Source organism: Molothrus aeneus, chromosome 7 (genome assembly GCF_037042795.1).
Source record: "Molothrus aeneus isolate 106 chromosome 7, BPBGC_Maene_1.0, whole genome shotgun sequence".
Lineage (NCBI taxonomy): Eukaryota > Metazoa > Chordata > Aves > Passeriformes > Icteridae > Molothrus > Molothrus aeneus.
The window spans coordinates 34,983,229-35,009,943 of NC_089652.1; the positions used below are offsets into that span (position 1 = coordinate 34,983,229).

Consider the following 26,715-nt stretch of genomic DNA (forward strand, 5'->3'; position numbering starts at 1 on the left):
TTTCCACTAATAACTCATAATGAGTTAAACCAGTATCTCTGCTTCAGCAATTATTTCAGGCTGGGTAAAAAAATGTCATTTTACTTTTTAAAGGAAGGATAGGGGGGAAAGCAGGAGTGGGCAACCACCTAGTTTGGTGGGGCATTAACACAACCATTAGCTACAATTTAAATCTGTGCAGCGCATTTGCTTTCAGATATACTTTACACCTAGAGCCTGGACCGAAGGAAAGTATAAAGTAATGATTGGTCACAAACAAGACTTTCTGCCTTGGTGAATGGTCTTCTCTCATTAATCAGTTTTCCAGAGGAGTCCGGGTGGAAGGCAGGGTCTCAGCCCAAAGAGGCAGCACCCTATATAACAGTAACATGAAAAATTCAAGACCACCAGATTTGAGAGTGATGCCTCCCTTTCCTGGCTGCCTTGCTGGTGGCTGACTGTGCCTGCTTGCAGCCCAGAAAGCCACTCTGTACAAAAAACGGGTTCTGTGGCAATTAGGAAACTTTTATCCCACTTTCCCATCTCCCACTAAGAGCGAGCAGGGGGGCTGCAGAAGCCACTGGTTGCTGCCTTGCTGCCTTCCTGACAAACTGAATAAAAAATAGCCTTAATCTCACTCTAGGCAGCCCAAGAACCAAGGAGTGTAAATCTGAATTCCACGCTGGGTTTGCAATTCCCAGCCCACTGGCACAATTTGGCACGACCTTTGGATTTGGCCCATAGTGTTTGGCAGCCACCTTTTATTCTTCCCATCTTTTATACTTTGTGAATAGTCCAAGTTACATAATGCCAGTGACAATTTGTTTATGGCGAGTGCTGGAGTCACTGTTTTATGATTACATTCAAACTTTAAGCCACATTTTGACATCTAAAGGATCATCTTGCATTCTCGTGTACTCTATACAATGAAGGTTTGTGTTCCAGTGAGGAGCAGGGGGGGAGGAACTTTATAAATAACATGACTCCTTTTGTCTGAAGAGATTTTAATACATTTGTCTGATCTACTGTTTTTGCAGTAGCTAGAATATAATTTGAATATATTAATATTTTCAGCAACTGTGCTGAGAGAACCCAGTTAATAACTTATGCATGGCTGTATAGATACACTTCAGACAGAGGTAGTTTTTAGCCCTTCTGTTAGTAATAGTTAGAAACACACAATGAAAGAGCCTGTTCTTTCCTCCTCTTTGTTGTGGGCATGCATTGTGATGGTATGGAGCCAGTGTTCTTTCTGTTGTCTACACAGCCTGGATTCAATAAGCAGTTATATATGCATATTATGACAATGTGGTCAAGGAAACCAGATTTTTTTACTATACCTTCATGTGCCTGTACAGTATAAAATCTGGTATTTATTTTTCTTGTCCTCATTCAATATGTTAACAAAATCATAATTTGATACAGGTTATGTTCACTTTATAATTAAAATTATAGAGTTAGATGAAAATACAGCAAGATGTTGCTGAATGGAAAATATTTATCTTTTCGTACATTACGCATTATGGCGCTATGTAAAATCATAAATCTGTGAAGCAGCTCTCTCCAGCCAATTTGCCTCCTCCCCTGGTCCACAAGATGCAACCAGTTACCTCCTCTAAACTGAAGATTTTACACCCACCTCAGCCCTAACATTAGATTGCACTGCCACATCCTCTCCAAAGCTTTGCTGTGGTCTTCCAAAAGAAGACCCCTTGCCATGGAGATAAGTCAAGAAAAAGGAATTCAGAAAAGTTCTGTAATTTTTACGGCTCCTCCTGTAGCTCTCCCAGCACCTTCACAGAAAAGCACAAACTTTTTTGCACCATGTTCTCCGTGTCAGCACTAGGCTCAGGCTCCCCAGACCACCTCAGGATAGCACTTCATCCGTCTGGAAACTGTTCTCACCTCCCAGATCATTGCCATCCACACTGCCAAGTGCAGGCCTTCACCAAACACCATCAGCAGCCACCATGCAGTCAGCCCAGGGCATGTGGGACAGCCCCAGAGCATATGGAAGCTTTCCAGCAAGTGAAGTTTACTGGGAACATCAGTTTGCCTTGTTCAAACTCTCAGTCCAGAGAGGATTTCCACAGGGCTGTGGCAGCAGTAGTAGCAGGCAACTTTAACCACCTCCAACAACCCAGATTGTTTCCATGTCTGGGTAAGGGTGTCATAAAAGTGTCATCAGGATAAGGAGTTTTCATTTCTTCAGAACATCTACCCCATGGAAGTCACTGCAGCTGCTCTGGACTCAGAGCCAACACTGAGATTTCTGTCACAGGGCAAATTTCAAGTCTTGTTGAACACGTTTTGGATCTCACCTGGCCTCTATGGTGAGGAGCTGCTTAACCTTTCCAAACTATATAGTAAGAGCTTTCCATTACTTCTCATACTAAATTAAGTTTATCCAGCTCTGCATCCTGAGACTACAATGTGTGCTTTCTAAAGAGGCATTTTCTAAGTTTGTAAACCCATTTACAAACATTCACTTCAGGCTAGACATTTTTCTGCTGGAGAGGCAGCATCTACAGAGAGATGTCCTGAAAACTCCTTACTGTGTGTGAGTTGTCCAAAGACTGATGACTGATATCAGGGTTTTGATATCAGCAAGATTGTCCCTGTTGTTCCTAAATCCTTCAATCTCTGTAGAACATGGTTTGGGTTAGGAGCTCTAAGAGACTCATGTATGTTTTCTCATCACTGTTTTTAACTGTGGATTTTGATCAGGGTTAGACAGAAGCAGATATTGGCAAATCTGGTCACTTGAAGCTTCAAAGATGAAAGAAATACAAATACTGAGAGAGGTAGACTGTGTAGAGTATAAAGACTTTGTAAAGTATCTGAGGCAGTTAGACCAGAGTCATCTGAGACCAGCACATGTGTGAATGGGTATTTGACTTTAAAGGAGCTAATGAGAAAATTCAAAGCTAGTTTAAAGCCAGGAAATATTGCAGAACTTGCAGTACTACAAAGGGTGCTTCTTAGAAAGACACAATATATGGAAAATCCTCCACTCCAGGCAGTCCCTGCATTTAGTGCAGCAGACTAAACATGTGCACAAAAAAATAAACATCAAGCTAAGGTGAGCGGACAAGACAGACAAAGTGTAAGTAGAAAAGACAATGCTGACATAGTAAATTCATTGCTCAAGGGCGAGTAAAATGTAAATAAGTTTAAAGAAATCAAAGACTCGTGGCACATACTCACTAGTGCATTTAAGAGCTGCGTTCATCCTACTCGTGCTCAGTATCAGGGCTGAAACAATCGTGGTGCTGGGAGGCATGTTAAAGCATCTTTCAAATCTGATACAAATGCAGTGCAGATATATTGCAATCCTAGCTTGTGGAGAGCTCAGAACTGAACCTGGGAGAGGAGGAATCCTGGTTGAGGTCAGATCCATAGAAAATTATCTCTGTTGGGTAGATCACTGCAAAAAGACTTTCACTTTAAACAACAAGATAGTGACAATATGGGATTAAAAAAATTGATTTTTTTTATATTGGGGACAGTTAATAGGCCAACATTTGAATTTTTTCCATTATTTATAAAAGACTTGAAAAAAAGTAATTTATGAAGTAATTGTAATGCTTTGATTTGGTATTTTTAAAGGTCTTTTCCAAACCAAATGATTCAGTGATTCTGTGATACAAAAATTCACAGAAAAACAAAAACTCTGTAGAGAGTTTGTTCCCTGACTTTTGTGGAATTCTTTGCCATATTCAATATCAAAAACTACTGCGTTTCTCACAGAACTGAATAATTAATTCATGACACTGGACAAAACCAATGTGTTGATAGTGAACCTCTGTCTTTCATGGGCTAATCTAGACCCACAAGCAAAGATGAATTTCTGAGAAGGATGTCTAGAGCTCAACATCCCAGGCTGAAATTCCACTCAATTGACCCTTCTGGGCTCTAAGTCAGAAAGTAAACCTGTCATATCCAGGGCTGAGTTATTTGCTGTCAACTGGATTATAGCACAAAAAGGCTGTAATTGAAGGCTGCAAGAGGTTATAGATTGAACATAGTCAAAAGCAGTAACTCCACTTAGTAAAAGTAGATATCATCCAAAATGAGAAAAGTTAAGCTCATATAAGGTGAAATTCTGACTCCATTGTGGCTTCCAGTTTCTGGGATTTTTTGTCAGTGACTTTCAGAGTAATCAAAATTTCACTCACTGCCCAGAGAGAGATGCTGCAAAGGGTGTGATGAAGTGAAAGTTAAAATAACTCTTAACTTGGGGCTTCCAAAATACATTTTCTGAGCAGAGACTGCTGCCTAGCTCAGTGTTTTCATGATGTAGCAATGCAGACAGCCCTTCAGGGGACCAAGGGCATAAAACTGTGCCAGTGGAGTACAGCTGGGATGTGCAACCAGAGCCACCCTGCTGTAAATACTGAAGCTCCCATTGCTCAGCTCCCTGTGGGACATGGGGAACTGCACTACTTAGGCATAGTAAGGTGCAGTTTGTGGGAAGTGATTTCAGAAAGCTGTAACATCACTGAACACCTGTGGCAGTGCTGGCACCTTCCACCCGAGGCTCTCCTAGAAAGGAAGAGATTACTGGGAGAGAGAGCTTAGAAGTGTCTGACAGATGCACTAATTTTACAGGGAGCAGGAGGCTTAAATCATAATACAGAGTCTCATCATCTTTCTACCTTTCATATGAGTAAATCTGAACCAAAGAATGCAGTTGATGTGCCTCTGGGAAGAAGGGACAGAGGGTCTCCTGTGTGTTTTCCATATCCCCCCTGCTCTGGGTGTGCTCCTCAGAGTGGCTTCTCTCACTGAGGTACAAACCAGAGCTGGTGGCTCTGTTTTTTTGCCACATACTTTCTGTTTGTCCATCATTAAGCACATCAAAGCCTCGGTGTCCCCATCAGGAAACAATGCTGTTAATAACATTAATCCACCTTTATTAAGAGCCTTTAGCTCTATGGAGATGCACCAAATATTAGTAAGACAAAGACAAGAGGATAATAAGGAAACGTGTTTTTTCCCTTGCTGACCTAGTTTCTAACCTCACTTTAAAATCTTCCCTTGATTTTAATTATGCTTAATCTAAAGCTAAGCTCACAAATCTAGCAAACTTAAGGGCTGCTTTTAAAGTGAATTTTCTCGCCTGTCAGAGTTCCTCAAGCTTTCTGTGCTGCAGTCAGGAGTTTATTTCCAGCCCAGGCACAGAGCTGGGGCACTTCTCTGCCAGCACGGTGACTCTTGGGCTCCTGAGCTCAGGCACCACCTTGCTCCACTTGAGCCTGGGCACCACAACATTCTTCACAGAACAATTGCAGTCCTTTTCTCATCAGCCATAGCCAGAGGCAGCAACAAGGGTGAAGGATATCTATCATGAAAAGTCCAGTGTCAATGTGTTCCCCCAATTTATTTACTGACCTTCAATGCAACAGCCATACTCCTGACCCTCATGAGATGAAGCCTAAGGGGAAATGGCACTGAGCACCAATTCCATATCCTGTTGTTCTGTGGTCTAAATTAAGTGCTAATTAATTACCACTGGCATCTTTGGCATTGCCTGTCAAATTGGATTTAGGATATCCTTTTGCTGTTTAAACAAATAGCCCTACATCTAAAGCTAAAATCCCACGTGTCAGCATTTTCTTTACTTTTAAATTTTTATTTTAAAATCCAGTGAGTATGTTCATGGATTTTGCAGGTAGAATTCAAATAAAAGAAACAGGAATTGATATTGTCAATTTTGATTAATAGTCCCTCATTAATAAACATCCTGTTATTCAGTTTCCACCTGCAGTTGCTGATGTTGCCTGGAATCAATTAACTCATATAATTTGATTTATTTTACAAAGACATTTTTGGATGTGCTGTGCTGATGATAAAGGTTCTATATTTACAATTTCTGATTTAAGCGAGATTGTTACTAACTGCTTTTTATTTGTAACGTTACAAGAAAGCTTTGGGCATTCTTGAACAAAAATATTTAAGCCATTTAAAAAGTTAAAGCGTTATTTATTTAAAACTATCTGTTTCCTTCTGAACTTCCCAGGCCACAAAAGCATACAAATCCAGGAACTATGACAGGTTGGTCTTTACAGCACGTTAGCTGTTCTGGAGAAAAAAATATATCAGAAGTTATTTTTTAAATAAATTTAAAAAATATTCAAGCATAGCAGAAGTTACACCACCAGCTAAAAATACATTTTAGGCATTAAGGTGGTATACTTCTGTCTGAACACTTATTATTCTATGTAGTCTCACACTGCCTTTATCTACTATCCAAACACCTCTAAGTACATCAGCCTCTGCCCAATATCTGCCACGGGGGGTTTTCCTCACTCCCATCCCCTCCTCAAAGAGAGGCTCATGCTCACAGTGCCTGTGTAGCTTTTGGGCAGGGATTTGCTCTTGTTTGAGCTGAATTTGCTGCTACAGGGCTACGAAAGATGGCAGAAATGAATGCCTTGTGCACAGAGCTGCAGGCAGAGGAGTCCAGGATGCTCCTTGGGGGGGAAGTTCATGGCCTTCAGCTGGGTCCTACCAAAAGCTGTGCCCAAAGAGGCAAACTGCAGGCACAACAGCAGCAATGTGGACTAGACAGACCTGTCTTCTTAAGAGCACCAGTCAGAACCAGTTTGCATTCACACACAAAAAGCTAAAACCCAAGCCAAACTGGGAGGACAGAGTGCTGGCTGTCAGTAAATGGAAGAACTTAGAGGTCAACCAGTTGGATCAGTTTTCCAAAAGAGAGACCAGGAATTTTAGTAATAGGGAAGATTTTGTGGAAAGATATTGAATCCATCTCTTTGATACAATTTGGTTTGGGGGAGTGGGACCTGATCCTTTGCCATACCTTGGTATGAGGTGGAGCCTTGGTGGAGCCACAATGTGGTGGTAGGTTCCTGCCCTTGCTGTCCATTCACCAGTGTGCCCCTCCTGCCTTTGGAGCTTCTGTGACTCAGAAGATGTCCAGAAAAACAAACAAACCCAAGGCTGAGGTGCAGATAAACTGTTACCCACCCCCTCACAGCTCCTCAGTGGAGCAGGAGCACCTCCCCTTGTGCAGAACAACAAGCAGGACTTCTCCAAAGCACTTTCCTGAATGGCATTTCCTCCTGACTGTAGAGGCTGCAGTATCTTTAGATACCCAAATGTGTTTTTACATGCTGCCCTCAGCCACAGATGAAGCCTTTCTCCACAAGACAGGCGTTCTGTGAGGTGTGTGCAAAGGCGAGAGCCCACACGCTCTTCTGCAGGGTCGTCGCATGGGAAGCAAAGTTCACCCAGTGCTGAGGAGGCTTTATTTTTAACTGTTCTCTTATTAAACCAGGCTAAGCCAGAATAAATGCCTTTCCTCAGCTTTTCACGGTCTATTCAGCCAACTGTGAAGCAATGTTCAGCGTTAGTTTAGTTATTATTCTCATTTAGGGCCAGGCTCCAAGGCAGTTCATCCAGGGAAGGGCTCGTGCTGTGAGATATGCAGGGGATCCCCTGAGGAAGCCCATTCTCCACCAGGGCCCTGTCAGCTGTCCAGGTACTATATATAGCCACCCAATGGTCACATTTAAAGCCTGGTCTGTGGAGGAAGACAGCATTGAGTGCTCCTTCTTGTATCCCAGAGCAACTGAAGAGAAGGGATTTTTCCCAAAGTGCTGTAACACGAACCCACAGCTGCAGAGCACAGGAAGCCTATGGAGTTTCTGTAGGCCAGGAGCCATCGAGGCTATTTTCAGCAAAAGCAAGCTCTCAAGTATGTCTGAACTATTTCTGACCTCTCTTGTAACATATCCTACACCATGACCTGGTTTCTCTATTACCAGCCTAGCCATTGTTTCAAATTCTACCTATGAAACAAACAGGGATTTAAAATGCCTTCATGTTTTACACAGCTAGGTGCAACTAGCTTAAAACTGTATTAGTGCACTGTGACCCCTGAGTTGTGCTTGTTTGTTGTGAAGGAAACTACACGGCACATTTGGAAAAGGACAGACATTGTGGTGCTTTGGAGCTCCTCTATAAGCAGAAGCCTCAGATCTCAGTTCCGTACACACCAATCTCCCTGTTCCCATCACAGTGTACAGATCTCACAAGCTGAGGACTCCAGTGATGATGTTTGCATCTGCTTAGCTTCACCACCTGGTGAATGTCACTGCAATGCACCTGAGCAAATCACCCATACAGCCAGGACATAGATAATAAAGAGGTTTGGTCTGCACTCATAAAATATCAAGAATCTGAATTTAGTGCTGAATTTGAAATTTATCTCTGTAGTAGTGCAAGGAAGTGAACAGTTGACACAAATAGAGTTTGTGGCATCAGGGGCTCCCTGACCACCAGCTACCTCCATAAGGTTCCCAGGTTGGAGTTAAGTAATGCATAGGCCCTTCCCTCTTCCTCCACAATGTATTTTGGTTTCTCTCCTCAGAAAGAAACCAGCTGGGTATGGATATCTCTGCAAGGCTTTGATCTGTTATAGGACCCCTATTTAAGAGGACTCTCAAGTGAACTGAATTTCACTTGTCTTTTTAGTACCAAAACCCACTCAGGTTCTTCCCAAGAAACAGCGACTGCAGCTGAACTGAAATAAATTGATGACAGAAAATGATGTGGCTGTGATATACTGTATCTCAGGAAAGTGTGTAACAGGCCTTAAACGAAAAGGAAATATGTTGAGGAAAAAAACCTGATAGTTTAGGTTATCTGTGCTTCATGTTATAGCTGTGGTTCCTTCCTAACACTGAAAAACCCAGCTGCAAAAGCCCTGCAAAAATGTGCTTATACACACACAGACATTATCACTTCCTAGGACAGTACGTTTTATTATCAGGTTATTTTCCAGTACATTTGGCACAGTTAAGGTAAGTATATTAACTTTACTTCCAAATAAAGAAAACAAAGTTGTACTGAATGTCTCAGCCACTGTCAATGACTTAAGAACTGACAGGAGGTCCAAGTAATCAACCCTGTCTACAGCACTGAGCTTTCCCCTGGGACACCTCCTCTGATCATACAATGTATCTGACTGGCATGGATGTAGAATTGCTTTCAATAAAGATTTTATTTCAAGGTTGGATGATTCTTTCCCAAATGTCTTGTCTCTAAAGCAAAGTATGTAATACCTGTTATTTTTTAACTCCTGTGAACCAGCGTTTGGGAAGGAGAGGAGCGTAAAATGCTGAGCTGAAAGCTGTTCATCATAAGAGACAAATTTTAACAAACTGACTGGGAGCTCTGCAATACCAGAAGTCAGAAAGCTGCTGCATAAAAACTGGCCTGTACCAGTGCAGTGAAGAGGCCTGTTAACAAAATTATTGCTGGGGAGAGCTGAAGGCAGCTGAGCCCTTACCAGGGCCAAGTCCTTAAGCTACAACATTACATTTGCATATGCCTGAGAAAAGATAGGAAAGAGACATTGGCTAATTTGAGGATAATTATTGGCAAAGTGAATCAATGGGAGGCACACACTTTGACCTATTAAGGCAGTTCACAGGAACTTACATTTCAAATCAGTCCCATCATCCATGAGGGTGGGCAACTCTGGCTATGACAGTGGTTGCCAGCACAGTTCAGCAAAGCCACAAAACCCTCCCAAATGAGCTGTCATGGAACACCCCACTCAGAGAGGGGCTGGGTCCTGATTCCATAAGGTTAGTTCCTATACCAAGAGGAGAGATGACACAAATACAGCATTTTTAATCTTTTTTGGTGGAGTTCCATTTATTCCTATTTATCTTTAATCTCTCTTGGCCTCTGTGTTGGTCTTGGTTTCTGTCTCTAGTGGCAGCAGAGACTTCCCTAGTGAACACAAATATTGTGCATAACTGGAGGACAGGATTCTGATAACAACAAAACCTCATTTTATCCCTCTGTCCTCCACTGAATTCAGGGGATGGCATTTCCTACACCTGCCATTCTAGCCCATAACCTCATACCAAGTGACCCCTTCTTACTCTTCTGACCCCCTCATTTTGTAATGTGTTGTCCTTTTGTCACAGTCTATATTACCAGTTCATGGAAGAATAACAGGATTGTCCTATTGAAAAGTTATCCTTAAATATAATTTAAAGCAGTGAAAGAATACCAGGCATGGCTAAAACCAGTTCTGCTAAGGGTAGAAACGCCTCTGACATTGAGCAAAATTAAATCCTTGTAGGCTGGAAAAGGATAAGAAAATAAAAGTGAGCAGTTGTCAAAGCAGCTGGCTGTACCCTCCAACACTCTCCAGCCTACAGTAAAACAGTGTCCTTTCCAATGGGATTTTCCTCCCTAAGCACACTGAATTCCCCAATGTTTTATGTGCAATAGGAATATTAAGATGTTGAGGAGTCAGAGTCGCTGTGGAAACCCTTTCTCCTCCTCAGCAGTTAACTACAAAGTAAAAATGGATGAAGAACATTTCCCAACACCTACTGTGTTTGGAGCAGTAATCCAGTGTGCTTTCCAAGCGTCAAAATTAATAATGATTTTATTTAGAGAGTTTGAAAAGTGTAGGTTTAATGGAACCAGAGAGCCAAGTCACCATACAATGACCCTCTTAGCTGTAGGCTTGCCCTGCTCTCCGTCACACATTTTCCAGCTTGCAGTTGCCTTGGCAACAGCCAAAGCATAAATTCCAAGTATTTTTCCTTATATATGTGCCATTGACATTACAGCCCTCCTATCAGACACTTCTGCTGTTTTAATTCATCATTAGTTTCATTACTATTAATAATGAGAACTGTATTTTCTGCGTTTCTCCTGACTTGTGATTTTAAGGACTGAAGACATTCTTGACACTCTGTTATTTTGGAGGGAAAAAAAAATAATAATCTTGTGCAGCATAGCACCCAACAATTTCTTGATATGGTTCCAACATCTGTGGCACCGGATTATAGATTGTTTCTAAAATAACCTTAAATTGATGGATCATTGCTCCTTTCATTTGGGCTTGACAAAAAGTACCTCTGGCATTTCCTTTCACTCTTTATGTTGAAAATGGTGTGTCACTCTTTCTGCTCTTTTTCTTGCCAAAAAAAGAATTCTTGTCCATTTTTTCAATATTTTCTCTTTTAACAACTCAATTTCTCCTAGTAGCTATAGTGAAATAACTAAGTGTGCATATTTTGTTTTGATTTGCACTGACTTCTTCTTTTGTAGAGAGATGATAAAAATATCAGTTATAGAATTTCTTTGGTAAATGTCTGTAATCCAAAAAGACATAAAGTCCAAAACTTATAATTATTCTGTTCAGGGTGGATTGAGTTCCTTCCTTCTACTTCTTCAGTAGCTGTCTTTTACCACATATTTAACTATTCAGACTTTCCATGTTTCCAAGTTCACTTGCTTTATGGGTTTTTTTGTTCTTATGGTGCAAACAAGTGGAAATGCAATGTTATATCAAGGATTTTCAAGACACTTTCTCAATACAGTACTGCTTATTCTAGCATTAAGTTCAGGGAACACAAATTTACACAAATTTTCTTAATGCCACGTTATGTATGAGCCACAGTCAGTTCCTCTCCATCACCATCATACACCAAGCACAGCCTCCATTGCCTCATGCCATATCCCCACCTCCTGATTGCTGGGAGATGTTATCATGCCTGGACTTTGCCAGGATGTCACAAGAAGGATGAAATTTCCAGAATAAACCAGGGAAATTATTCTCCTTCCGGAAGATGGCAAGCAAAAGCAGAGGGGTTGGCCATGCATCTTCCACACATTTCCTGTGTCCCCATCAGGAACAGGGGGTCTCAACACCTTGCTCCACATTTTACAGGCAAAGGAAGGCAGTCCCCCAGTCCCTTCAGTAAACTGAGCTCTGTTGCCACATTTCTTCACCCTGATTTTCCTCATCCATGGTCCATTGCTTCCTTCTCCCTGCAAGGGGCTTCTCCTTCAGCTCCATCAGTGCTATCCATCATCAGCATCCTCTTGTCTCAAAGCCATGGCTGATGCTGCTAAATTGATTATTTCTACAGTTACCCAAGACAAAGCTGCTGAATTTCCCCCTCCAGTGAACATGCATCTCTACTCCTGCTGATGTCATCTCCAAATACGTTATGAAGTTTCCAACTTTTACCACAAAACAAGCTCAACAGAAATCAAATCTCTCTCCTGGAGAGATCCCCAAGCTTTCTGTACATGCCTCTGCATAAGTGGCAAGAAGCAAAACAATCTCATCACCTCTGTAACATTTTTAATTGTGATAAAGATGTGTGACATCCATCAGAAGCCCACACAGTCGCTTGGCAATGAAACTTCTAACTTTTGAGACTTTCTGAACTCCTAAGAGAAGAGATGATATATTAATATTACCACAGAGGAAAGATAATTAATTTTTTTAAAAAATTAATGAAGATGCTATATTTTAAGAAACTAATAGTTAAGCCAATCTGATTAGTGCCATATGGAGAGTGTTTTGTGCAATGGACACCACGGTTACTAGCATGAGGCAGAAGTAATTCTTCCTATTTATATATGGGGAAAAAAAGCATGAATGTTGATGCTCCAGGAATGTGGTAAACTATGAGATTGGCACAAATCCACAAGAGATGCTTTTTGCTGTGTGACCCACCCACTAACATGAAAGAAACACTTTTCTGAGTACCTGGAGCCGTTAGGTCTCACAAAGTTTCTTTCCCTTATAATGTGGCTTGCTGTAAGTTCAGCTACAGGTATGGCAAAACAGAGACAGCTGTGATGGCTTTTAAATGGCTCTCTGGATTTTGAAAAGGTAAATGAGTGACAAAGAGAGGGGGGGAAAGCAGAACTTGGCTTCAACAATCCACTTGGAATACTGGAGTTAAAACTAGCAGGTTAAGGAGGCATCCATAAATTCAAACATTTACATAATAAAGCTACATTTAGTTTGCATTCCTTGGTGGAGCTGTGCAATTTATTTATAAAATATGTGTCTTCATTTACTAGTCTTTCCAACCCTAGGATACATAATATATTCTGGAGGGTTGAGGGAAATGGATTTCTACCTAGTCTGTACTCACCACTGCAGAGATTTATGCCAAACTTCCTATCTAAACTCCATCCATTAAACCTGTACTGTTCTTAGACCAGACTTCTCCATCCTTAATGCCCTTTCCACAGGAATATTAAGTCTTAATATAGACACAAGATCAACTTTTAATAATAATAGTCCTTCTCTTGTAATTTTGTGAGTAATAAAGATATCAAAGGTTATAATCCTTACCATTATTTTCTAAGTCATCTCATTAAGGTATGTGGTCTCTGTGTCTTTCAAGAAACTTTGTGTCAGGATAAGGCATGCAAAAGTCTTTAGTTACATAAATTTCACCATCCATTTCAGACCATACTCACTTTATTGGTTTTAAATTAGCAGAAGGAATGTGTTTCATATGAGCCCTATATTAAGGGGCTTTTTTTTTGGTTTTCACAACTCTTTCAGTGCTGGAGACCATGTTAAGAGAAGCAAGGAATCTTCTCCCTGGCACTACAAAATCCCTCCTTTCCTTCTTTGTCACACTGGCAGACATTTCCCTTGCCTCCCTGTTTTCTTTCTTTTGGATAAGTTAACCAAACAAACACCCCTATCAGGAGAAACATTTTAAAAGTGCCTCTATATGCTTCAAGAGCAACAGTGACTCCTCTGACACCCTTCTTTTTTAACCAGTTCTTTCCTTTTTGTCAACAGGATAGCAGCCAAGGAATCCGTGAATCTTATGTCAACACAGAGCTTAGGAATTGTGTTTGGACCAACACTCCTGAGACCTGAAAAGGAGACAGGGAACATGGCAGTCCACATGCTGTACCAAAATCAGATAGTTGAACTTATGCTGAGCGAGTACAGCAAGATCTTCGGCTCGGAGGAAGACTGACAGACAGGGCCTGTTATTGAAAACGTTCACATCTGTCTTGATGTCTAATATTTTTACATTTCTGTAAACATATTTCTGAAATATTTCTTTTTCTTTCAAGTGACAGATGCCTCATTTTGTGCAAACTTAATGATGATTTTGTGTCTAATTTTCAAACATTGGAATAAAAAATATTGTCAACATTTGCCTATATGTATTCTGCATTAACCCTTTGAGAGTTTCATTATGCTAGCACTCCAAGTGTCACTTTTTCTGCAAGCTGAGCATACAGCATATGGCCCTAGACCATAGAAAATGCTGTTTACCAACATATGCAATGGCACAGAAAGACAGATAATAATTGAGGAGGTTTGTGGAAAACGGATTAAAGTATGTATATTTAAAGCAATGAATTAAAGCAGTGACACAAGATCATTCATAGCTAATCTGAGTATAATTTACCTTTCTCTTTGATATACGTTGAAAATTAAAGACATGATGAATAGTCATTTGTCTACCCCAAGAGCTGGGAAAAAAAAATTGCATTTAATGCTTTTAAACAAATAAAATAAACAAACACAAACAAAATGAGAATGTCACCATTTGCATAACAGTGCCTAAAAGAAATTAAAAATGGAATTGGAACTTTGGCATTTTTACTTAAACGCAGTACATGAAATGAAGACATTGCATGACTGCTCATTTTAATGTAACATCCATTTTGATTCTTCATCACACTGTACATCTGCCCGCTTTCCCCAGCTATCTCATGTTCTGTAGCATTTGTATTGTGCTCCTGAGGATGCTTTATTGGTGAACTACATTAAATTCATCTAGAAAGAACTTTAAAAAAAAAGCCTTTTCATATGCCCTTAGGATTACTTGGCTAGACTTGAATCAATTTATGCATTTGATGGTTAGTTTCAGTTGTCATGGATAAACAAAAGGGTAACTGTCTAGAATATATCAAATATTGTTTCATTTTGAAATGTATGTTTCCAGCTATACACATCTCCTACCCTGTTTTGTAAAAGTATTCTGCTGATAAAATGTAGACTTATGTTTGACAGCTTTTTAATCAAGTTCAAAGAGAATAAATAAAACTAATCCAGTGTGGTAAAGAGTCTGTCTGGTTATCGATTTGTTCATAAAATGAAAAATAAACCATGTAAATAAGATGTGTGAAACACAGATCCAGAAGCAAATATTTAATGCAATTAAAGACCCCAAAACATAGGATTAATGCATAGGTCTGCTGTGCATGAGAGATATGTCTTCAATATCACCTTAGCAGATCCTGGGCTGCTTCAGTTTTTACTCGGCATTGTTGTGAACAATTCCATGTTATTCAGGAAAGGTCACTCCTTGGAGTGGTCATTTATGGGAACAAATAAATAATGAGGCCTGATGGTTAACTAAGACCAGGCTCTTTCATCAGGTGCTAACACAGGCAGAAAACAACACCAAGAAAACCTAAAAACCAGCCCTGAGATGGTTTTTCTGACTGCTCACATGTCAGAAAAATCAAGCAAAACAGAGAAGTAGTGACCAGTAATTAAAATGAAAAACACGAAACCAAACAAAAATCTCCCTCGTATCACAAATATCCAGCTCAATAACTTCTGAACAAAACTATAATGTACTGGAGAGCCCAGATTCACTTTATGTTCAAGAAAATATTTTTCATGTTAATGTCAAGCCATGAGTACTTAAACAGTGATGCTTTTCAGGATCATCATCTATAGACTCTTTTAATAGCAACAAACCAGGCGCTGTTTATAGCCTGTGGAAATGACTGGAAGAAAGATAGTCAGAAGTTCAGTCTATTCCTTAATAAAGACCATTCACATTATGGCCCCACGGGTGCTCACAATCATGCTATTGAAGTAATTTCTGCTATTACTGGAAATGAAAAGTTCACTTGTTACTTGGAGCCTGTTGCACTCAGAAGAAAAGATTCTTAATTAATTAATTAATCTTCTTTCAGGCTTTCTTCGGAGCATGGAGACTCCTCTTGTCTGGTTTTTGTAAGACAAGGCTTATGAAATGCACCATATCTCTCTCAAGATCAACTGGTTTAAAGGGGGGGGAAAAAAAAATCAAGGAAACTTTTGGACACACGAGCTTTTCTTTGGGTTTGAAGGGCTCCTTACATGAACATTGTACAAAAGTGCTGACTGCTCTGCTAAATGCCCTGTTACACTGCAGCCTGGACGTGGGCAGACAATCTGGGGGGACACAAGTGGCTCTCACCAGAGGAGTGTATAAATCCAGGGCCTGTAGCAGATGCCTTTCTTTTCTCATCCCGACAACACAAAGGAATGGCCATGCCTTGCTACCAAGCTGCTTCCTTCCCCAAGAGACCAATTCTTCCTGTCTCTCTTAATACATACATTAATTTAATGGGAAAAATTACTGACTCAACCATTAGTCATTAGCCAGCCCTTCAGGCCCTGCCATCAGCAGAAACCAGAAGGATAAAGGAGGGGAAGAGTAGGAAAAAAATAAAAATAAAAATAAAAATAAATGTTCAAGCCTTAACTGCAGCAGGGTTTCTTTCTCCTCCTGCTCAGGCAGTTTGCTCTTTATTACCCAAGCTCACAGCCCAGGACTCAGACAGACTCTCGCTGCTGGACATAAACATTTCTAAATCCCAAAAGTGTCCAAGTTTTGCAACTCACCAAGGCTGTACCGCCACCACATTGCTATTGGAATATTCACTATCACTTGGTAGCAGTTCTGCTCAAACTCTGCTAAATATTTAGCAAGTCAAAATTAGACTTGCAGAAGACCTTTCTTTTTCAGGAGCCAGCATCAGTTTGAGAAGGGCCATAGATATTTTGAGCAAGGAGCTATTAATGGTAAATGATCAGAAAAATGAAGGCTGAAAATGCAGCAGAGACAAATATGTCCAAGGATCACTGTTTCTCTGCATCTTCTCCCTGTGAAGAGCATCTTCTACTCAAACTCATCTGAGAAGCACGAGCACAAAACTGGGACTGATTTAGTAAAAGGAGATATCAGAAATAAACCTCTAACTGAACCAAAAAAGGGCATTTTCAGCTACAAAATTTTATCATTAAAATAAAGGTAAAACATCAGTGTATTGAATTGTAAGCTTTAGTGAGAGACTGTCAGTTTTTAACTCAAGAAATTCTACTCCAAAGCAGGATTTCTAAAACAATTATGAGACACACTGACTTGCTGAGCTACAGCTAAAAGAGGACACAAACTCCCCTGAACAATTCTTTATTCCTCTTTTTATTTACATACATGTAGGTAAATATTTTTTGGAGGCAGCATACATTTTAACAGTTCTTTCATTCTCTGCCAGCACAGTGCAGGTAACACTCAGCCTTTTTTTGCAAGCACCCCATGCTGCAGCAGAGCCTTAGGCTGTCGTTCAGCCCAAGGCACTCAACAAGTTCAGCTAATCAATTTCCACACAGGACACAGACCGTGGGTAGAGTTGGGAAGAAAGCTGGGAAGGGAGTTGGGCCCACAGTCACCACCGCAATCAGGCAGGGTATAGATTTTACATGGCTAATCCTCAGAGGAGGCTGGCAAGGAGCCTCGGGGGGCGCACAGCAGGTCCCTGCACGGCGCTCCTGATGCAGGAAGGAAACCTGGAGCTCAGGGAAGATGAGCATCATCCGAGGCGTGGGTCTCATCACAGCTCCTGGGCTCTGCAGGATGCAAAAATGGAGCCCCAGGCAGTTGTTTTGTAGAACATAGGAGCCTTTCCTAGCACCCACTTTGGGTTAAAAAACAACAACCTTTCCCTAAAGATCAAGGGACAAACAAGTGGCCTGTGGAGGTCAGGCTGAACCCAAAACTTTCTCTTCAAGAAATGCTTCAGGATGCTACTAAAGCAACAATCTCATCCTTGTGCCAATTTCCCACGAGTGATCACAGCAAATGAATGTCCTCTACCATCACTCCAGGCTATTTTTACACTACACAACCTCATATTTCCAAACATACCTGAAATATTGTGTCCATTTTTACTTAGAGAGCCTTGTTGCAAAGATTTACTTCATGTTGGGTAGAGGACATGAGCCCTCACTACTGTTTTTCGCACAAAACAAACATTGATGTTTAAAGTAAAGATGAATTCCATACTCAGGACATGACAGTTGGGGATGCAATGCCACTGCACATAAATGTGTAAGAAATTGAGGCACAGAGACACATGTGTCAAAAGAGAATTTTCTATTTTAGTGCTCTCTTTATTCAGACCCATCTTTTTTTTTTTTTCTTGCTTTTTAAGTAGGCTCATAGAATGGTTTGGGTTGGAAGGAACCTTAAAAATCACTTCATTCCAATGCCCTGCCTTGGGCAGGGACACCTTCCACTATCCCAGGTCGTTCCATACCCCATCCAACCTGGCCTTGAACACTTCCAGGAATGTGGAGTCCACAGACACTCTGGGCAAACTGTGCCAGGACCTCACCTCCCTCACAGACACTTTCTATTCTACACCCTGAATTCACCACTAATAATCAGAGATTTGGGGTTTTGCAGGCACCCAGCCCTGCAACCCAAGGGCAGGGCAACCTCAGAGACCACAGAACAGAATGAAATTTGTCTTGCAATGCCTTGACCATGGTAAAGTTTTCTGACTTTCTATAAATTGCCCTTAAACCCTCAGAAATGCTTCAAAGGTGCTGGGAATCCACCATCTCCCACCAAAGCAGGCTGTCTACACCTCCAAGATACCTGGGGCCACCCCTTACACCTTCAGTGGAAGTTGAAGGCTTTGTTCAACAAGTTTAAGAGGGGCCACGAAACACTGCAAGTTCAGATCGAGTGCAAATTAGTTATCCACAAAACACCACCATTTTAGAGCACATTTCAGTTAATAAAATGCAGACTCAAATTCCACACAGTTCTTCTCTCCTCTTTGTCAAAATGCAATTTCTGTGCTCAGCTCTTATCCATAAGTTTTTTTGGCTGCATTTCTGGTGCATAAAGGGAACAACCACCTCTCCACCAGTGATTTATATGTTGTCTCAAAGCTCAAAGCTTTCAAAGAAGCAGCTCAGAAGCTTTTTGGTTACAATTTGGGGTAGGTGGTGGTATGGTCTCTGCTCTGGAAAATTAAAGTGACCATACTGAAAGCGATTTGACCAGCCCATTGCTCAGGCTCCAGCCTGCCCATTGCAGTAAAAAAGGTAGAAAAAGTCCAGTGTTATGTCAACCTTTCCCACAGGGGATGTTTCTTTGCAGCCCCAGGCAGTAAATGGTTTTAAATAAATGGCTGAACACCCTGTATACAGTTCTGTCTTTATGTAGTTTCTGTCACTTATTATCCATTTTTAATCCTGCTAGGCTCTTTGTCTTAATGGTATCTGATGAATTTCCCAGGTTAATTATGCACCATGTAAGAAAATATTTTACTTGTATCACTTTTAAATTCATTAGCTTTTAGTACCATTGTATAGCACTCTGCTTGCTCTTGATTTATGGGAAAGGCTAAATAGGATCATCTGAGTGACCTCTCCTGGCAATTCACTCTCCTATATACCACTAACACATCACCTCTCATTTGTCTCTTAATCAATTTAACCTTCCCTCAAATGGAAGATCTGCCACACCTCTTATAACTTGCTCTGTCTTTCACTGGATGCTCTGTGCATCTATTCTGCCTTTTAGAACCAAGCTCTTAAGCATCCAAGGGGGAAGAATCCTTAATATTTTCATTATTGAACCCTTTACAGCTCTTAAAATAATCAAGCTTCTTGTTTGTGTCTAATTTCTGCTCTGCACTGAAGAACTGAACTGTCCTTATTGCCTGGACCAGGTTCACAAGGGAATTTGGGGAATTAAATGCTATTTTTGTCTATACAGAGAATGTGCCAGTGCTGCTGCTTCCTCCCTTGTGGCTACTTCACCTTGCAGCTCTCCAAATTTCCATCAGCAGCTTCAGCCACATAACCCTGGCTATCTGGTACCTGCCTGGACCAACTCTTATCTTGGGCCCCTTGCAGTCTTTTACCCACAGGGCAGGTGGGTAAAAGGGTGAGCAGGGACTGCTTCTGCCCTTTGTTGTTGCAAATTTAAAATGTCAGCTCAGGGACATGGGGCTTGGAACCTGCTACAAGGGTCCTGCACAGTTAATCAGCTCCCCCAGCACAGCTGCAGTGTGGGGCTGTATCCTCACACTCCCAGGGGGAGGCACATGGGCGATGCTGTGCACACTCTTGTTTTTCAGCTGGAGGACCCACATTTTCACAGAACCACAGATTCCACACACCCCCAGGCCACACAGTGCTGCAGGAACACAGAGCTGGTGCTCACCTTGCTCCACAGGACACCGAGTTCAGACAAAGCAACACAATAGCATGGCTTACTCCAGATTTACGGGGCGTTGTTGGTTGAAAAACAAATCAAATTCCCTCTTGTGTTTATGATGTGCTTTACCTCAAATGGGAGAGCTGAAAAATAAGGCAACTACCTTAAACAAACACGCCCTAAGATGCAAAATGCGAGCACCTTCCTGAGACCTCTGGTGCTATTCTTTTTCACATTGTGTCTCTTTGAAGTGCACATAGCCAAAACCATTGGCAGTGCTTTCCCTCTGATGCTGCAGTTTTTGAGAGTATTATGCATATTGCAGATGCGGTTTTTTTGCACTAGATTGAAAAAAAGAAATAATCTTATTAAAAATGTAAAAGGATTTCAGGGTTCTGTGCATACTCAGAGAAAAGAGAGATGTCAACAATAAACATGCCATCTGAACAATACGGAAGGACCTCTGTCCCATGGGCATAATAGATGTTTTATTAATAACTTGCTTTTATATATTTTTCTCATTTCCCAAAACAAAGGGAGGAGGGGGGAAAAATGAAAAAAAGAAAAAAAAAAAAAAAAGAATGGGTTTGGAAATCAAAACATTTCCTTGACTGGACAATTGAACAGAGTGGGATAAATTGAGACCTGGTGCATTTTCTGGGTCTGTGCTCTCTTGTTCTGTGTGTATTTCTTACATCTGACGGGGGGAAAGCCCCCCTGGTTCTCCAGAGTTTATCATGGACTACATCAGCTCCAGCTAATGGATTGAAAAGTTGGGTCTTTTAAGTGGCTTCAGCAGACTCAGCACAAGCTGAAAACGATGTTACTCATTGTCTGAGACTGCTGGACAGAAGAAAGGAGAGGGAGGACAGGGGCCACTTTTTACCTATTCTGGAAGAAACAGCAACTCTGACACAGCAAACTAATACTTTTCCTGATTTAAGTCAGCCTTGTTTTGTCAAGTAGATGCCTCGGGAATGGATAAAAGGGACAGATGAGTCTTTGCTCCTCTAGGTGCCTTCAACAGGAGTGCGTGTCCAGACCCTGAGGTCTGGCCCATATCAAGTGATTAGGTCCAGGGAATGGTCACCCTCCAGAGGCATTTTACCCTCTTTATTCACTCTCTTTACCATGATATATTTTCCTCCCCTCACACAGAGCCTGTGTTTCAGGTAATTGAGACCTCTTTGGAAATGCTGTTCCTACAGTGCAGGCCCTCAGTGAACCAGTTTTTCATCCCAAATGGCTTTCATAAACCTAGGCAAATATGGCAGGGGGATAGAGGGACATGGGATGAATTAAGGCATGGGATGTTGGAACAATATGATCTTTAAGATCCCTTCCAACCCAAACCATCCTATGATTCTGTTCTATGAAGGGAAAGAGCACCTAAAGTAATTTTCCTCTTCCATTTTCTGCCACTATACATAACCTGGCCTATTATGGAACAACACTTACATTTTGTTTTTTGGATAGTCTACCTGTACATATAGATGGAAAATATTATGGAAATAGATGCTGCTAGAGAAATCTGTGATGTTCTTAGAGGCTGAGAAAGAGGAGGGCTCCACCTCAGAAGCAATACCATTTATCCCTAAGATCATCAGTAGGTATTTGCTAGGAAAATATTGCTTTGGAGCAAATAAAGAGAGGTGAACCTTAAGATCCATGGCCAAAGGGTCTACAGGCTCCTCTCAGGCACTAGAATACTTTTCCACTTTGCAGAAATTCCTATTTATTCACATGAAGCTTTAATTGGTTCTTATCCCAAATAGTTTCTACCCAGATTAGATTTTACCCTGTGAAGGCCAAAACCTTTTTTTAATTCTTTTCTTACTTGTATGGTTGGGGATTCATTCACAGAAGAATTGGAACATTTGACCCCAGGCATGCCCAAGTGCAGAAGGAATCCTTCACTTGCATATCAGCTTGGGATGCCTTTTTCTGCCTTACACAAATTCACTTTGCAAGGCTGCAGGGGTCACAAGCTGTGCTTCTTGCCTTTCCTAGGGACACTCTCCAGTGAAAGAAACCAGGGAAACTCACTGGACAGAAAGGAATAAGCTGTCTAATTAAGAAGCAAGTGTGCATCTGTCTCAGGCCACTTGCCAAGCATAATGTGGTGGGGAGGCAAGTCACTGTGCTGCTGGAAACTGCTCCCTTTGGGCTGGCTGACTCCAGAAGTGCAGGGGACAGACGCCTCTCAGTCAGGTTCAGGACTTTCTGTGCCCACCTAATGGTGAGGAAGTTGTGGGATTTGTCAAAAGTCCATCTGAACACAAACATGCCAGAGGTTCCTGAAGCTCAGACTGCTCTGAATGCTGACTCTGATTTACTTATTTAAAGCTACACCTTGCACGGCTGTGAAATCAGAGGTACAAGTGCACAGTAGCAGATGTGTCTCACTTTTATCCCCAGGAACCTGTGGCCAGACTGTGACAAAATGAGCCCAGATGTGGCAGGTGTCACCAGGTGGTGGGAGGAAAAGGAGCATGGGAGGACTCTGTCAAAATGGACAGACAGCTCAGCAGGAAAAAGCCGGATCACTTGGGAAATTTGGAACATCCCATATTTTCTGATACCCTCCAAAGAGACTCTGCTCATGGAAAGAAGTCTCCTGAACACCTTAGACTGGAGCTTGATGAAAAAGCTATTCCTGCTCTTGAAACTCATGCTGTCACTATAGGCAGAATTCCAAATGTTCCTACTGTTCCTAATGATTTTATTAATTTCACATGTATCATTCTGAAGTTAATAAGGGAAGAGGTGAGAGAGAAAGGGAGGTAGCCAGACACCCCATGAACAAACAAGAGACCCCTAAGCACCATCCTGCTACCACAGATGATGCAGGTGAGATCAGTGTCCATGATACCAATAATGATTTTGGCAAGTGTATAATTTTTCAACCTTCATCCATCTTCTAGAAAAAAAAAAGTCACTGTGGTACTGATTTCTCTTACACAGTCACTCTTTAGCCAGTAAGGTCCTGAGGTGGCTTCTACCATCCTTGTGGTCTGAGGAGCACATGGAGAGAGTGATGCAGAGCATAGATCAGATGTCAAAATCCTTTTCAACGCTTTTTCTCTCCTCTTCATCAACCAAACCTACAAATGCTTCAAGCGGTGTCTCATGTTAGGTTAGATATTGGGAAGAAATTATTCCCTGTGAGGCTGGTGAGGCCCTGACATAGGTTGCCCAAAGAAGCTGTGGCTGCCCCTGGATATCTGGGAGTGTGCAAGGCCAGCCTGGACAGGGCTTGGAGCAACCTGGGATAGTGGAAGGTGTCCCTGCCTATTTAAAGGGGGTGGAACAAGACAAGCTTTAAGATCCTTTCCACCTCAAACCATCCTGTGACCCTATGATTCTGTGAAATACATGTGAAAGAGATCCCAGCTCACACAGAAACATCTTTGCTTAACATCCAACCCGTTGATGACTGTAACTTAATTACCGCGCATACTGTACCGGTGACAGTAAATATTAGTGCTGTGTGCCACAGAACAAATATCCCGTGATGAAAAATTCAAACGGTATCGAGCTTTTCATTAGTGCACTAATGGCTTTCTCACACATTCAGCTCATTTTTAACTCGACCTGCTAGGGGAAGGAAATGACATACTTTCTGTTGAATAAGACAGCGCCGAGATTACATGAAGGTGCGTTTTTATGGGTAAAGAAACGTATGCCACATTAATCTATTTTTATGCCTTGCAGTACGTGCTGATGAGTCATTTGAATGCCAAGTTTCATTAGTAAATTGGGAGTGATATAGGCAGCTCTGTGCTAAAATAAAAATGTATATTTCATTTAAGAATGCAAAAAAAAAAAAAATTTCAGCAGTGCTGCAGAATGTCTTAGAACACTAAGTAGGATTGTAGGATGTAAGGATTACATCTTAGAACCCTGTTTATAAAGGCAATTTTTTGTCTATAAAATGCACATTAGTAATACAATCTGCCCAATGTTGTATTGTTCTATCATTTCTCTATGGATCATATTAGTCAGTGTCCTGTTAACATCCATTTTATCATACTGTCCTAATATTATATTGAAATGAGATCTGGCACTTTTGGGGTCCTGTGCAAGATGAAAAAATGGGTCTCCAGCAGTCTTCCTCTTAGATATAATTGAAAAAGAGGCAGGCATGAGGGCATGCTGTGATTCACGCTGCCGGAGAGTGATCTGGAATCATTCAGATGATGAGTACATAGAGAATGCCGCGCACAGAAAGATGGCAATTTGCTGTACTAATGTTTTGAAAATGAAAATTTCTAGCTGTTTTGCAGAGGAGCTTAGTAGGAAATGCAGAAGGAAGAAAAAAATGATAAAATCTTTTATAGTTAAGTCAGATTATTTCTGTTGTTTTTGGAGAGGCTGCACAAAGAAGTGTGCTTTCTGGAGAATGGTATAAAGCGTAAATGAATATTGCTTTATTGACCAAAATAGGTATAAAATACAAGAAATTGAAGGAAAACAGCAAATGAGGAAAATTCTATCCCATTCCTTGACGAGCAGTTTTACAGAGGGATCCAGGGGTACCTTTCAGGCTCTTTAAACCAAATCTTGGATCCCCGCTGTGGCCACTTAGCCATAGGGATGGACACCCACAAACACGCAGTACTTCAAGCCCATAAGCCCATATTTCTGCCATCAAGCCCAATTTCCAACAGCCAAGCTGCCTGACAAGCCCCAGCAGGAATGAAAACAATGCTTCTCCCTCCTTCCAAATAGATGATAACTAATGATATCAATGTCCTATTCCTCTGGTGCTTCCACCAAGCTTTAATACTAACAAATAAATCAAACCACCACTTCCAACCTTTGTTCAGTATCTATGCTGTCAGTACTGATGCACAGTCAGTATTAAAATGTTATTTTTGTTTTTCTTCTCGTCCTTTGTTTTGACTAGCTTTGTTCTTGATATCATCATTTGGTATTAAATGAAGAAAATTCAGTACTAAATTATGTCACTTTCTTCAGGATTTTGTTGTTAAAGACTGCCAAGCTCATGCAGCTGGCCTGTCCCCAAGAGAGTGACCCAGCCACCTGACCTGAGTCCTCTTCAAGGAATTGAACCAATCTCCTGTAAAAATCCAGCTCTGTCTTTGGGACACTGGGGATTCACTCAGAGATCTGCAGAGAGAGCAGGACCACAGGGCTTGGCTCAACCTTTCAACATCCAGGGGAACATTTCATCATCAAATACATGAAAAATTATCCATTTTAGTGAATATTCTTTTCAGAAACCATGTTGTACAGTAACAACTCCTCTATCTGCATGTTGGAGCAGACAGGACCAATTCCAGTGTTGTTCAGCAGGATTTAAAGCTCTTTTAAAATATGGTACATCCATTTTTTTCCCTCCATTTTATAGTTTAAGTTCCTCTCACTACCCCTCACCATCCTATGCCTTTGTTGGTGACATTTTTAAATCATCATTCCCTGCTCTCCTTAATGGATCTGGTTTTACCATTGCTATTTAAATTTTTTATAAGTCTCTGTACACTGAAACAGTCCAAGTGTGATCTTTCCAGAGGAAGAAGGAGGCTCCTTTTCTTAGGAGGAATATATGTGCTTTGCAGGGCTCTGAATGACCCAAAAAATAGATGGTTCCTGGGAAAACACTGCCAAGCACCAAGATGGGCAGTTTACTACACATGCAAGTCCAGGTGAACAGGGAATCTTCAAGAAACTCCCATTGAGCTGAAATTGGGACCATTTTATAGCTTTCAGTTTTGAGGTCACAGTCACCCGGACTGGAAACTCAAAAATGACTTCAAAAAGGCAAATGCTAACTAGATTTCACACTAGATTTCATTTTACTTGGCATTACAGAAAGAATGCAGGTATTAAATAGACTGTTTCCTGTATACAATAAGGTTAATTAGTAGCAAGGGATGGAAATCAGTGTAGACATAACTCTTTTAGACAGGTATCAAAAATAATCCCCTGATCCCCACAGACCCCAGCTGCACTGAAAGAAGAACAATATAAAAGATTCTTTAAAAGAAATTTTTCAAACATTCTCCAGGTGTCCCAGCTATATTTAAATAGGCCTGTGGCCCCATGTGTACTCCAACCCTTTCTGCTCTACAGTTCCCTTGCTCCAAGTTAAATGAGCAGAGTACTTGCACAGAATTTTGAGGTGCAACATAAAGGATTTCTGTACAAAGAGGCTGGGATTGCAAACCGAGACAGACAGGGGAACAAAAAGAAGAATATATTCTGGACTGAATGGGACTTCCCTAAGCTCCTTATCAATAAGGTTAATAAGGGTCCATGCAATTTACTGATCACTACGATGCAACAACTGGGCTAAAGCTATAAAGAAGCTGCACAGATACCAGCTTTTTGTGCTTCTCATGGCCCACCACATTAAAGTCCCTTTACCCTTCCCCTGTCACCCCACTCAAGAGAATAAACTCCAGTCTGTGTGATTGGCCTTGCTAAAATCCCTGATCTGCTATTACGCTTCTACCTGCCCTAGTTAAGCAGATTAATAGTTATTTCCTTGAATTTGATCCTCCAGTCCCTTTGTAATTGAAGCAGTAATGCTCAGATATTTCTAAAAATGTATTTCTGAAAAATACATTTCCTTTTTTCTCCGGTTTAATTTTGTTATCCTCAATCATATGCATGATAGAAAAAAAAAATCCCA

The 26,715-nt window shown here is 41.1% G+C and overlaps 1 protein-coding gene across 1 annotated transcript in view; it reads left to right on the plus strand.

The window, feature by feature from the left end:
- Positions 1-14,884, plus strand: part of ARHGAP15 (Rho GTPase activating protein 15) — a 320,905-nt gene extending 306,021 nt beyond the window's left edge. The window contains exon 14 of the mRNA XM_066553615.1: positions 13,601-14,884. Coding sequence (XP_066409712.1) covers positions 13,601-13,784 — 184 coding nt within the window. The 3' untranslated portion in view covers positions 13,785-14,884. The remainder of the gene's footprint in view (positions 1-13,600) is intronic.
- Positions 14,885-26,715: the final 11,831 nt, after the last annotated feature.